Source organism: Erythrolamprus reginae, chromosome 1, assembly GCF_031021105.1.
Source record: "Erythrolamprus reginae isolate rEryReg1 chromosome 1, rEryReg1.hap1, whole genome shotgun sequence".
NCBI lineage: Eukaryota > Metazoa > Chordata > Lepidosauria > Squamata > Dipsadidae > Erythrolamprus > Erythrolamprus reginae.
The window spans coordinates 242,325,819-242,340,127 of record NC_091950.1 but is presented as its reverse complement, the minus strand read 5'-3'; the positions used below and the strand labels follow the sequence as shown (position 1 = coordinate 242,340,127).

Sequence of the window (14,309 nt, the reverse complement as noted above, 5' to 3'; positions counted from 1 at the left end):
AATAAATAAATAAATAAACAAATAAACAAACAAACAAACAAATAAAAAACCCACCCTGTTTTGCCTCAGAGAATTTAAAAATAAAATACTGTACTGTGTGTCTATAACAGTGAGTTCATAATAGGGCAACTCTATCAATATCAAAATGCCACTTAAATAGTTGAGCTAGTTTCAAACTAGATTTTGATTTTCTTTCTCTCTTCCTTACTCCCATTCTTTTTCTTTCTCTTTTCCTTCCTCTCTTTTTTCTATCTGTTTCTCTCTCTTCCTCTCTTCCTCTCTCTCTCCTTCCCTCTCACTCTTTCCCTCTCGGCTTCTGGGCAGGTTTGGAAAACTCTGAGTTGATGATGATTTTTAAGTGAGCGATTGCTCACTGTTCAGCTTAGAGGGAACTATGCTACTTACCCAATTGTCAGCCAAAACTCCAAAGCTTTAAAATATTAAAATTAATTACCAAATATAAAACTCCATTTCTCAACTATAGGCTATATCCATTTAAAAGGCATTAAAATTTCTAGTATCCTCATTTAAATAAACCAAATCTAAAGTTTAACATTATAAACATTTCTCTTTAAAAAAAGAAAACACCTTCCTACAGAACTCATTAAGATGGGATATATCAAAAGAATATCTATGGTCTTAACTATGGTCAAATAAGTCCATTTTCTTTCTTTTTTAGCATAAGACTTTCTCTGTGGTCCACTTCTGAAGTTGTTGATCTTTGTTACAAATTTCTTTTGTATTTTAAGTAGTCTCCTTTTTGCAAATCTAGCAAAACAGAATTAGGAAGCTGTTCAGTCTTGAACAATCAAGATGACATACTGTACATTGCAGGGTTGGGATCTGGTTTTCTTTGGTGCCTGTTCAGCGCACATGCCCATGCATGTGTTTAAAATACAGCTATTGCGCATGCGCAGAAACAAAAAACAAAATACGAGAGAGACGATTTGGGGGATGTGGTAGGTCTGGGACGTTGCCAGTTCTAGTGACCCAAGTCGCCAAGTTACTACCAGTTCTATAGAACTGGTCTGAACCGGGAGGAACCCACCTCTGATACAATCAGATGGGGGGAACACAGTGGGGTAGCAAAAATGGAACTCCACCCCAGAGCACCCAATTTGCACTGAAAGATGTTGAAAGAAAATGCAGGGCATCCTGCATAAGCCACGCCCACAGTGTGGTAGTAAAAATTTTGGTAGCCCTTCACTGGATACAGTGCTCCAGTTTGTGAAAGTTGTTCAGTAATGGAAACTTGTACATTTTTTGTTTTAACAGCATAGCCGGAAGATTGTTATATATGATTCTATTAGATGGATAGAAATATTTTTATGATACTAATTGTGAAATGCTGGTTTTGACAGCAGTTATTCTGGGGATATATAAATTATATTAATGTCCTATATTATTTCAACTGTTACTGGAAATAAATAATGCAGTACAAGCAATGCATTCTGCAGTCCTTATTGATTGTAGGAAAATAAATTTTGAAGTTGGGAAATTGAATAATTCCACCACACATAATTTACATTCCACTTCCAACTGCTTGCGTTACATTGTTGTATGACAAACAAACTGGACTGAGGGTTGACATTTGTGAAATTTTGATTTAAAAGTCTCCCGTCTCGAGTCTACGGAGACGGGCGGCATACAAATTTAATAAATAAATAAATAAATTCTTCAAGACTGAAAGACAACTCTTTCTCAAATTGACCCATTAAATAAAATTTTCATTGTATTTTACATTTTTTTCTGATAAGTCTATAGTTTCAAGGTATTTAAGTGAGATATCTCTGAACCATTAAAAAAGGAGGAATATGATGCTGACTTTGATGAAACTATAAAAATAGTCATATTGGAAACTTAGTAAAGATACTGGGAGAAAATGGGTGTAAGAAGATAATTGTAAATCAACATGGCTTAAAAACAAAACCTCCAACATCTTGCAGGAGTTCCTACTGATGGGCTATGAGCTTGCATTTGATACATTTAAACAGATATTAAAAACCAGGAAGTCCAACAGAATTGTCTATTCTATTAAGGAATGTTTTATTTTATTCTTGTCAGGCCTTGCTTCACAAACCACTGAGACATATCCTAGCATGTTGTAATGCTGTCCCCATAGCAGTTTTGAAGGGTCGATACATAAAAGTCTTATATGAGCTGAGACTGTGACCTTGTGGACAAGTCTCCTTTGAAACAACGGCTCTTGTTTTGTTATATATATGTACCCTCTATAAGGATCCATGGACTCATTTTATAATTCTTTATCTGACAAAAGATCTGGGAAATTCTGATATCTTATATGTACAGCGGTTATTATTGGATCAATATAATATAGTTTCTTTAAACATTGCTAAATTATGCTATATTGTCTGTAAAATTAGACAGATTTTCCTTGCTTATTGGTGACATCATCACTAACTGTAATATACTATTCTATATTCTTCTGTTCTATTCTGTTTTGTTTAACATTTTAATTTTTAATTCTCGTCTGTAACCATAATTAAAGATTGATTGAGGGTATAAACTTTGGCTTTCTGCAACAAATGTTCAGCAAAACTCCAAGGAGATATAGGACCCAAGTAAATTAGAAGAAATTTAGTAGAACTATTAGCAGATTGAAGGTTTTGAAAACAACTAAACATTTGAAAAAGAACAACAACTGTGAGAACTCATTACATGCTATATTTTAATTCGTCTCCAGAATGATTCCATCCCTCAAGAGGACTTCACTCCAGAAATATACAGGGAGTTTTTGAGCAACTTCTGTCCTCGACCTGAAATTGACCACATCTTCCTAGAACTGTAAGGAATTATAGAAACCTACATTTTTCTTCACTTCTGTTTTTGTTATAATATTTTTTGCAATGGCAAATTGCTTTACAGTGATCTCTCGATTAGCGCGAGGGTTACGTTCCAAGACCTCCCGCGCTAATCGATTTCCGCGTTATAGTGGTGCGGAAGTAAAAACCACCATCTGCGCATGTGCGCCATTTTTTTCATGGCCGCACATGCGCAGATGGTGGAATTTGCGTGTGGGCAGCGGGGAAGACCAAGGGAAGGTTCCTTCAGCCGCCCAACAGCTGATCTGCTCCGCAGCGCGGAAGCAGCGAGGAGCCGAAGATGGGGTTTCCCCGTTGCCGCGCTGCGGAGCGGATCAGGTGTTGGGCGGCTGAAGGAACCTTCCCTTGGTCTTCCCGCCGCCCAGGCAAAGGGGAAACCCCAAGATCACTTGCCGCTTGCCGCTTGCCGTATTGCAGCTTGGAGCCTTGCTTCGCCTCCTTCGCTGCAATACGGCAAGCGGCAAGCGATCTTGGGGTTTCCCCTTTGCCTGGGCGGCGCTGGGGCCATGCGGAGCCGCTCATCTAGGGGGGCGTGGACCGGCAAGGTGCCCTCCGCTCTCTCTCTTTCTCTCCCTGTTACCGGTGTGGTATAAGAGAGAGAAAGAAAGAGAAAGGAGGGCGACTTGCCAGTCCACGCCCCCCTGGATGAGCGGCCCCGCATGGCCCCAGCGCCGGACTCCGCCGTTGCCTCTGCCCTTGTTCGGCTCTGCAGCTGAGAGGCCACGTCCACCCCCTCCTCGGTGTCCCCGGCACCCAGCGTCCCCACGCCGCCTCCACCTCCCGGTAATGCGCCCGACCTCTGCCTCTCTCTTTCTCTCTCATATACCACGCCGGCAACAGGGAGAGAAAGAGAGAGAGAACTAGCGTGGACTTATTTTTTATTTTTTAATATTTTATTTTTTTAATTAATATTTTTTGAAAAACCGCGTTGCAGCGTTTCGCGCTAATCGAGACCGTGCTAATTGAGGGATCACTGTATTCCACTTCTAGCATCATCCTGTGATCAACCCGGATTTGGGATGTTTTTGGCTATTATTTTAAGGTATCTGCTGTTCTGAGAACCACGATGTTTCTCTGTAAGGGTTGGCCCACTTTTGTTGATCTCTTGAACATTAATAATATAATATTCCTAATGGAATGTAACTGTCAGATGATATTTATTTTCTGGCATATATTAGTTTGAACTTCAGCTAAACTAAGTGATCAGGAAGTACCCACTGGACAGAATGCGCCCTGGTAATCTTTTCAACAAAGCAAAAAGATAAGTCAGAAGACAATGTGGTTCAGTGCCTATTGTCAGTGCTTGCATTCAATATAAAATTCAATTGACAGCTGAGCTGCTGTTATTTCATACTCTAATATTATGAAAAACCCAAAACAGTTTAACAGTGAATAGCAAATGTATTCCTGTTCTTATGGTTTTAATATTCATGTCTTTGGTATAGAAAGCCTTGGAATTTAGACTTTGGCTGCAGATGCATGAAAGATAATACTGACATCAACATGGATATATTTGAAATTGAAATTATCTGGAGAGAGAGAGAAAGAAAATTGGAGGAGGACATAATTGAAATGGAGCAACTCTGATTGGACAAAGAATTAAATTATTTTCTCTGCTACCATACTCTCTTCAAGTTCTGTACAGTGGTACCTCTACCTAAGAACACCTCTATTTACAAACTTTTTTAGATAAGAACAGGTGTTCAAGATTTTTTTTGCCTCTTCTCAAGAACCATTTTCCACTTAAACCCGAACCTCTGAAACTGTAACCGGAAAAGGCAGGGAGAAGCCTCCATGGGGCCTCTCTAGGAATTTCCTGAGAGGAAACATGGCTGGAAAACACGGGGAGAAGCCTCTGTGGGATCTCTCTAGGAATCTTCTGGGAGGAAACAGGGCCAGAAAAGGTGGGGAGAAGCCTCCGTGGGGCCTCTCTAGAAATCTCCTGGGAGGAAACAGGGCCTCCACCCTCCCTGTGGTTTTCCCAGTTGCACACATTATTTGCTTTTACATTGATTCCTGTGGGGAAAAATTGCTTCTTCTTACAAACTTTTTTTCTTAAGAACCTGGTTGCAGAACGAATGAAGTTCGTAAGTAGAGGTACCACTGTATTTTGTATATTCCCTCTCAAAAGTGTTCCACTTTTTAAAAATTGGTGCCAGCAGTTTTTTTACACATATTCTTTTTTCACATGAGTTACGTAGAATTTTCCAATCTGGCTTTCTGACCTTTTAGCCATAGCTCTACATTCCTATTCTCTCCTTGAAGGATGTTGCTAGATGCTGCTTTTATAGCACTGTGTGTTCATGCTATTTGATGATGAGATAAGGAAAAGTGATGGGCCTATTTAGAAGTATGAACACATGGCAGTGTTCTCCATCCCTTCCAATCTTAATAAAATGTGGGAGAGAGGAGGAAGCTATAGGAAGCTCAATAAAATGGAATATAATCAAACAGCTAGTCTGTTATCAGTATGAGCCTACACATTCAAGAACTTGATCTTGTGTGTATTAGCTCATCCAGAAAACAACAGGAAATATGTAGGATGCTTGCTCACATTCCTTTTGTTTTTCTTTATGTTTTGATGGTTTTCCTTTTAATCAGAGGGGCAAAGAGCAGACCGTATCTAACTGTTGACCAGATGATGGAATTTATAAACTTCAAGCAGCGAGACCCACGGTTAAATGAAATTCTCTATCCGCCCTTGAAGCAGGAACAGGTTCAACAACTGATTGAAAAATATGAACCCAATAATAGTTTGGCAAAGAAAGGTCAGTATTTGTCATTTTCTTCTATATTACAGTTCTGGCTCCAAGCAATTACAGTGGACAGATATGCCTTGTGGCACATACCAGTTCATATTCAACGACATTATTACCATGTCTACTTAAGATTTTGCAGTAGTTACAGATTAAATACTGTTTGTTGAGTGAGCAAAACAAGTTAAGCTTCCCTGTTGCTTTTCACTTCATAGGATAGATGTGAAGGGCAATGTACATTTAAATCACCAGGACAATAATTAATTTTCTAGAATTTGAAAATTGCAGGGGGGAAGCATATGTGGGAGGGGGGTGATCAGTGAAGGACTACCAAACTTTTTACTACCACATTGTGGGCGTAGCTTATGCAGGACGCCTTGCATTTTCTTTCAACATCTTTCAGTGCAAATTGGGGGCTCTGGGATGGAGCTCCATTTTCGCTATCCCACTGAGTTCTCCCCCATCCGGACAGTAGCTCACCCCAGGGGGTAATCTAGAAAACTATCCTCATATCATTGAGTTACAGCAAAAGATTTCTGCTGCTTGATAGTGCCAGTGGTGGTTTTAGTACAGTCTCCTCTGTACTAGTAAGATGGCACAGGTAGCTCTCGACTTACAAACCATTCATTTAGTGACCGTTCAAAGTTTCAACAGCACTGAAAAAAGTGCAGCATCACTTGATCAAAATTCAGGGACTTGAAATCCAGCACATATTTATGACAATTGTACTGTCCTCAAGTCACTGTTTGTAGCCATCCCAGCTGCTTCCAACAAGCAAAGTCAATGGGAGAAGCCAGATTTGCTTAACAACCACACGGTTCTCTTAACAAATGGCAAATGGTTATAAAATGGGTTATAAAGAGCTTATTTATTTATTTATTTATTGATTGATTGATTGATTGATTGGATTTGTATGCCGCCCCTCTCCGCAGACTCGGAGCGGCTAACAACAGTGATAAAACAACATGTAACAATCCAATTTAATAAAACAACTAAAAACCCTTATTATAAAAAACCAAACATACACACAAACATACCATGCATAACTTGTAATGGCCTAGGGGGAAGGAATATCTTAACTCCCCCATGCCTGGCGACAAAGGTGGGCCGTGAGTAATTTACAAAAGACAAGGAGGGTGGGGGCCGTTCTAATCTCTGGGGGGAGTTGATTCCAGAGGGCCGGGGCCGCCACAGAGAAGGCTCTTCCTCTGGGACCCACCAAATGACATTGTTTGGTCGATGAGACCCAGAGAAGGCCAACTCTGTGGGACCTTATCGGCTGCTGGGATTCGCAACGCTCACTTCATAACTCCTGAGTTAGCAATAGAAAATTTAGGTTCAACTGTGGTCATAAGTCAAGGACTTGTGTGTAGTGATGCTAAGTGGGCTTCTGAACAGATAGTAGTGCATTCCATCTTCTCCTGAGAAAGGTATTATTTTTGGGAAATCAGTAATCATTTTATTGGCCAAAGTTGGGCTTTCTGCCAGATTCTTTGCTTACATTCAGCTAAGCATATGCACTGCAAGCGCCAGGCATTTTAACATAATGTTCTATTTATGCAGGATTCCGGTTTTATTTTCATTAAGAGTATTTTGTAGGCTTCCTTGCTTTTGAAACGATTCCATGACAATAGTATAGAGGCGCACAGGCTGATTAGGTATGGGAGAGGAAACATCATTGAAAGGGAGCTAATTAACAAAAGGCTAATTCAACTTTAGTTTTTGAGACTTACTGAGCCAAAATGTCTTAATTTTGGAATGAAAGTGGGACGTTACATGTGTTTGTTTTTCTCTGAACATTTTAGTTTCTCAACAGATGATTGAATTTTTGTTCAAGTCCTGAAAAGAGCTTTATTAAATTTGGAATGTCCTTAGATATTCCCTCTCCCGCCTTCCTTTCCTGTACTGATTCCTATTGACTGCCTTTAGTAGTCCTTCATTTCATAGGCAAGGTTTTTTTGAGGAAAAAAAAGTGGTTTGTTATTGACTCCTTCTTTGATAGAGTGACTAGTGAAGGTCAACCAGCAGGAGAAGATAGAATTCACTGATTCCAGGTTTATAGTGTGATGCCTTAATCACCACAACAAATTGGCTCGCTGATCTCTTTCACTAGCACTCTGCCACTCTCTCAGATAAACTAACTTTAAAAGAAAAATCTTCCTTTTTTTCTCCCTCTTAGCCCACTCTCCAAGACTGAGCTTTTTTTCCTACTACAGACTCTTCTTCCATGTTTCCTACAAATAAGACTCTGTCTTATATTTTTGAACCCTGAAATAAGCTCTTGGCCTTATTTTCGGGGAGGTCTTATATTATTATTATTATTATTATTATTATTATTATTATTATTATTATTATTATTATTATTTAGATTTGTATGCCGCTCCTCTCCACAGACTCGGGACGGCTCACAACAACAATAAAACAATATACAACAAATCTAATAATTTAAAAATCTCTAAAAACCCCTTATTACAAAGCAAACATACACACAAACATACCATGCATAAACTATATAGGCCCGGGGGAGATGTCTCAATCCCCCCCTGCCTGACGGCAGAGGTGGGTTTTAAGGAGTTTACGAAAGGCAAGGAGGGTGGGGGCAGTTCTAATCTCCGGGGGGAAACTGGTTCCAGATGGTCAGGGTCGCCACAGAGAAGGCTCTTCCCCTGGGTCCTGCCAAACAACATTGTTTAGTTGACGGGACCTGGAGAAGGCCAACTCTGTGGGACCTAACTGGTCACTGGGATTCGTGCGGCAGAAGGCGGTCCTGGAGATATTCTGGTCCAATGCCATGAAGGGCTTTATAGGTCATAACCAACACTTTGAATTGTGACCAGAAACTGGTGGGCAACCAATGCAGACTGCGCAGTGTTGGTGTAACATGGGCATACCTAGGGAAGCCCATGACTGCTCTCGCAGCTGCATTCTGTACAATCTGAAGTTTCCGAACATTCTTCAGAGGTAGCCCCATGTAGAGAGCATTACAGTAGTCCAACCTCGAGGTGATGAGGGCATGAGTGACTGTGAGCAGTGAGGGCCACAACTGGTGCACCAGGCGAACCTGGGCAAATTCCCCAATGGGCACTGCTGAAAGATGTTTCTCTAATGTGAGCTGTGGATCGAGGAGGACGCCCAAGTTGCGGACCCTCTCTGAGGGGGTCAGTAATCTCCCCCAGGGTTATTTTGGGGTGTGTGGAGCAAGATGGGGTTCTTCTTGCTGTCTTACCTGATTTTTAGCTCTGTCTCCCTGACCCAAACCAGAGGAAATGATATTTTGGCATGGAGAGTGTAGTTTCTGGGGCAGACTTATTTTCGGGAAAACGCAGTTCATATCAGAACATTATGGGAATTTAAGTTTCATATACCTGGAGTGCACTTCGTTAGAAAACCTGAAACTATTATGATTAAACAGAAAGAACAATCTTTGTTGTTGTTGACTCTCCTTGATAATAGCAGTTGGTTTTCTCAGCACAGTTTCAAAATTTAAATAATTTAGGCCAGTGATGGCGAACCTTTTTTGTTTCATGTGTCAAAAGGGTGTGTGTGCATGTGCCCACACCCATTTCCTCCCACCACACATGCAGAACCCTATGTTGCCCCTGCACATGCACACAATCTCACCATCCCCATGCATGTGTACAGGCTCACTGAATCCCAGGACAGTGAAAAAAACGGCCAAACCAGCAAACCAGAACTTCAGAAAAATGGACTTCTGGTTTGCCCGTTGTAGTGTTTTTCACACACTGGGGCCTTCAGGGAAGCTTCCTAAAGCCTCTGGAGTGCAAAAAACCGCTCAATGGGCAAACCAGAAGTTATGTTTTTCCAAATTCTGGGTTGCCCATTGGAAGGGTTTTTTTGCACCCTGTGGCTTTAGGAAGCCTCTGGAGGGCGAAACGACCTTCCCCAAGATGAAAATCTGCTGGCTAGCACACACATGTGCATTGGAGATAACATAATACACTGCTTCGGGTGCCCTCTGATATGGCTCTGCGTGCCACAGGTTTGCCATCATGACTTTAAGCCATACAAGACTGTCTCGTTGTCAGAATGCTATCAAACTCAGGTCTTTCTGTCATCTCCAAAAAGACTTCTTCTTCTCTGCTGCTCCAAAACTGTGGAGCATGGATCCCCAAACTTGGCAACTTTAAGACATGTGGACATCAATTACCAAAATTCTGGGAGTTGAAGTTCACAAGTCTTAAAATTGCCAGGTTTAAAGACCTCTGCATGGAATATCTTCCATGCGGAATGGTGTTTGCTCCCCTCTTCTCTCAATGATTAAGAAATTGATAAACATCCAGGCTCTCAAGTTTCAAATGGTTGTAGGATTTAAACTTTTTCTATTTTGTTTTCATTTTGAAATTTTGTAAGCTGCCTTTTAAATGCCTACCAAAGATGAAAGGGTGTATTAGTGGAGTGAAATTATAAATCAATAAAGAACTGCATACACTTAAAAAAGCCATTAAGTAATGCAGCTCAGGTGTTACAAAGTCCCTGAAATATCAATAAACAAAAGCTTCAATTTTTTTAAAGCTTTCTGCATAAGCTCCCTGTGAGCAAGACCAAAATGAGGTAGAATAATTTGTTGTAGCTTTAACATAGCTATCTATTGAAATGTCAACCATTGTCAAGGCTTTATTTTATCTCACATATATGCACCATGGGGCATACTCTGATGAAAGTATTGTACACATAATTTCTGGTATTGGCAAAATCAGATGAAATGTCCTGTGTATGCTATTTAAAAAAACAGGTCATTATACAAATTTGTAGGAATTTTCGTATGGCAATGGAGCAAGGACAAGAGCAATATTTGTGCCGGAATTGATATAAGTGACAATAATCCATTCACTTTTGAGGAACAATTTTTGAAAATGAGCTATAGTGAGCTATAACATCTAATCCTGCTTATACAAATGTATATTGTTCACAAACCTGCTATAGCCATGTCTTAAGGCACTGAACCTCAGTTAATTCATGTTCCAGTCCAGAGTGAGAATTAGGTGCTAGCTAGGGTTGCTGGAAGCTGTACTTCAGCCAGACATCAGGTGAAGAATTATACAGACCTAATTATGTGGAGCTGTCTTTTCCTACCTTGCAGTACAATCAGTGGTGGATTTCTACCAGTTTGCTCCGGTTTGAGCGAACCAGTAGCAGCAGTAGTGAGAGTTCTGTGCATGCACTCCCATTCCCTAACCAGCAGCAAAGGTAAGTGAAATCCACCACTGATTACAATAGTACAACTTTCAACTTTCAACTTTCTCTGTTTAATATATTGTTTCAGTTTATATTTGATGCTTTCTTTATATACACCAATTTTTTTTAATGTTCTGGGTTGTTATTTTTAAAAGCACAGATGAAAATGGGTGCAAATTTTCAGTGATGTATTTAATAAGAGAAAGCAGTTATGATTCTGCCTCTTCTCAGTTGGAAGGAAAAATCATGCTAACATCAGAGTTATGGCATGGACTATATATTGAGTTAAAATAAGTATCTACCATGTAAGGTGCAGAAACTTCATACAGAATAACATACCGTTTCAGACACATGCTTGTCCAATCTCTTCTTAAAAACTTTCAGTGTTGGAGCATTTATAACTTCTGGAGGCAAGTTGTTCCACTGATTAATTGTTCTCTGTTAGGTTTTTTTTTCCTTAGTTCTAGGTTGCTTATCTCCTTTATTAGTATTGTTTTTCCTCTTGTTGGTTATCTACCTTTTAAGAAAGGATCTAGAAAGGACATTGCCTGTGTTTTCCAACTTCTAAGAAGTTAGGAAAATCAAAAGGGATAATCCCTTAATTTAAATGACCTGCTTGTGATGAAGCTTTGTTGCATCAACATAAATGAGAGGTGAAGTCATATGCTGCAAGTCTAATAAAATAATAATTTTGGCCATTAGTTAAATTTCAGTGTTGTGTTGAATCCTCTCCAGGAATATAAGGTAGGTCAATTGGTGATACTGAATGAAAAATCGCCTGCAGTCTTAGTAATAATTCCAATCATTTCTTCTAAGGGAACATGATTTTCCTGTTCTATTTTTTATAAGCTAATACAATCTGTTATTTTAGAAGATTCTTAGTATTCATCATACAAATCATCAAGGGAGTCATGGCATTAGACGACAGCCATTTCATGTAGTATAAGCCTAGTTCAGGTAGTTCTTGACTTACAACAGTTTGTTTAGTGGACATTCAAAATTACAGCAGCACTGAAAAATGTGTCTTATGACTGTTTTTCATAGTTAAAACTTTTGTAGCATCCCCAGGATCATGTGATCAAAATTCAGATGCTTGGTTCATATTTACGACCATTGCTGTGTCCCAAGGTCATGTGATCACTTTTTGTGACTTTCTGATAAGCCAATGGGGAAGCCAACTGGGTTACTGACTTAGTCAACTAAAGTGATTCACTTAAACAACAGTGACAAGAAAAATCTTCAAATGGGACAAAACTCACTTAACCAATGACTCACTTAACAACATAAATTTTGGGCTCAATTGTGCCCATAGTTTGAGGACTATCTGTACAATATTGTTAACAGCTGTTTGAAAACTGTCCTCCTCATTTTTTATGATAATAGCAATTTCTCTTTAGTAATAATTAATATTTTTAATTGATGATTTTGAGACTGGTTTTAAATCGCACACATCTAAACTTCTGGGAATGACCATATTTTAATTCTTCAGTGATCTGATCTATGCTTCAAATTGCATTTGGTTCTCTTTAAAAGAAATAGCATTTGTGAATTTCCTATGGAAGATAGGGATCTTTCATTTTATAAATCTTGCTTCTGACTTAAATTGAGGGGTTTTTTTCCTTTAATACATCCAAATAAAGCCTTACCCAATCTTGTTGAATGGCAGGTATTCCTAATAGGCAACAAATCTAACACGTAATTGAATTATATATTTGAATCTGTAGCAATCCGAACTAAGCATTTATACTCCGGAAGCATTTTATTGTTAAAATTTATTTCTAAAGCAGCAAGTCAGAATTACATGGCCAGACTGAGCTTTGATACTATCTCAATCATCATTTAACCATTATATTTTCTCTGAAATACTGCTAATTTATACAGAGGTTGGCCATATTCTTAGAAAACTTCATTTGTGAAAGGATGTGAAGCACTTGCCCGGTGATCTGGATTCTTGTTAGAACTTTAGTTAAATTGGAAATAACTCTTACTGAATGCAGGATTTCCTAAACAAAAACTCCATCTTTATTTCTCCGCATTACAGGCAGCCAAATTCCTTCCTCTCTTATCTTAACGATTATAGCACACCAAAGCATTCCTCCTGGCCTCCTCCCTTATCTTAAGATTTATGTCTATGCAGCGTAGTTCAAAGCACTAAGAACAGCTGTTAAATAGCAGAGAATAACTAACTTACTTCGTAGCCATACCAGCACATGTCCATGATGGATTTACAACATTGAAAACTCCTTCCTTCTTCCCTGCTGGCACCCGGATGTGACAAATAAATCACTTCAGTAATTAACCCGTTCCTCCCCTTAATATCTCTTCCCTAACACTTGTTCCCTGTGCCTTTGGACCCTTCTGAAATGTGGATTTAACCATCGATTAGCTGTTTCTTCTTCACTGGAGTCTGGACTCAGCAACGTCCTGTGGCTGGCTTCCCACCTGTTCTGACACCTGTAACCCAGGATATGCCACTAATTTATAAACACTATCTGTATCAGAGTCATCAAACTCTTCGCCATCCTCCAACTGACCAGGAGTATATACAACACCTGGGGAATCTTTTCTTGACAGTAGGCTATACTACCAGAAGCACAAAGCATGGGAGGCCCTGTTTTTCCACTTGGCATATACTTTAATAATGCAGCATTATTTTCAATGCAGTGTTTGATGTAAACCTCATTCCAGGTAAGTCATACTTCATAGTAACTGAGGGCCCCATGAAAGTACAACCTTGCAGAGCTAAGCTTTGATGACTTTTTGGAGGAATGCCCATCATGCTTATTAGCAGAACCAAAGGAGACATAAGGGAAAAATGCTTATTAGCAGAACCAAAGGAGACATAAGGGAAAAATGCTGAAAATGCCTTTTAATTCAACAACCACCCCCAATGTGATGTTCCCCCATTAGGGCTCCAAACCCTCTGGCAGAGCTAAGTCTCCTTGAAAGACAGATGGGTGGGAGCTATTCTCACTCCAGGGGGTAAGATGTTCCAAAGGGCTGGTGCCATTGGCTGAGAAGACTCTTTTTGGACTCTTGGCAGCCAAAATTCCTTGACTGACAGGGCCCACACCATGCCTTCTCTGCCAGCACAGGTGGAGTGGACCACTCTAAGTGGGAAGAGTGAGGGTTCCTCAAGTAACTTGGATCCATGCCATGTGGGGCTTTAAAGATAGTCACCAACAACTTGAATTGCACATGAGAACAAACCAGCAGCCAATGCAGAGTAGTGGTGTAACATCGGCCATCATAGGGACTCCAAAAACTGCATGCACCAACACATTCTACACCAGTTGAAGCTTTCAGATGCTCTTCAAGGGTAATCCCCATGTAGAGCGCATTACAGTAGTCCAGGTGTGAGATAATCAATCATCTATTTTTCTTTGCTATTTTTTTACTGTATTTTTCTGTTTTGCTTCCTGTGTTACTTCTTGATTCTTTTATGAATAGTGTTGGGCAAACCGAACTTGCAAAGTTCTGGTTCGTGCCAAACTTTGCAGTGTTCGGAATGCTG

The 14,309-nt window shown here is 39.8% G+C and overlaps 1 protein-coding gene across 7 annotated transcripts in view; it reads left to right on the top strand.

Moving 5' to 3' along the window:
* PLCB1 (phospholipase C beta 1) overlaps nt 1-14,309 on the top strand; it is a 535,828-nt gene that overhangs the window by 345,714 nt on the left and 175,805 nt on the right. For all 7 annotated transcript variants that reach the window (XR_011557370.1, XR_011557371.1, XR_011557369.1 and 4 more), the window contains exons 8-9: nt 2,705-2,805; nt 5,445-5,611. Coding sequence is in view for 4 of the 7 variants with exons in the window: in XM_070732668.1 (XP_070588769.1) it covers nt 2,705-2,805; nt 5,445-5,611 (268 nt within the window). In the remaining 3 variants the exon portion in view is untranslated. The remainder of the gene's footprint in view (nt 1-2,704; nt 2,806-5,444; nt 5,612-14,309) is intronic.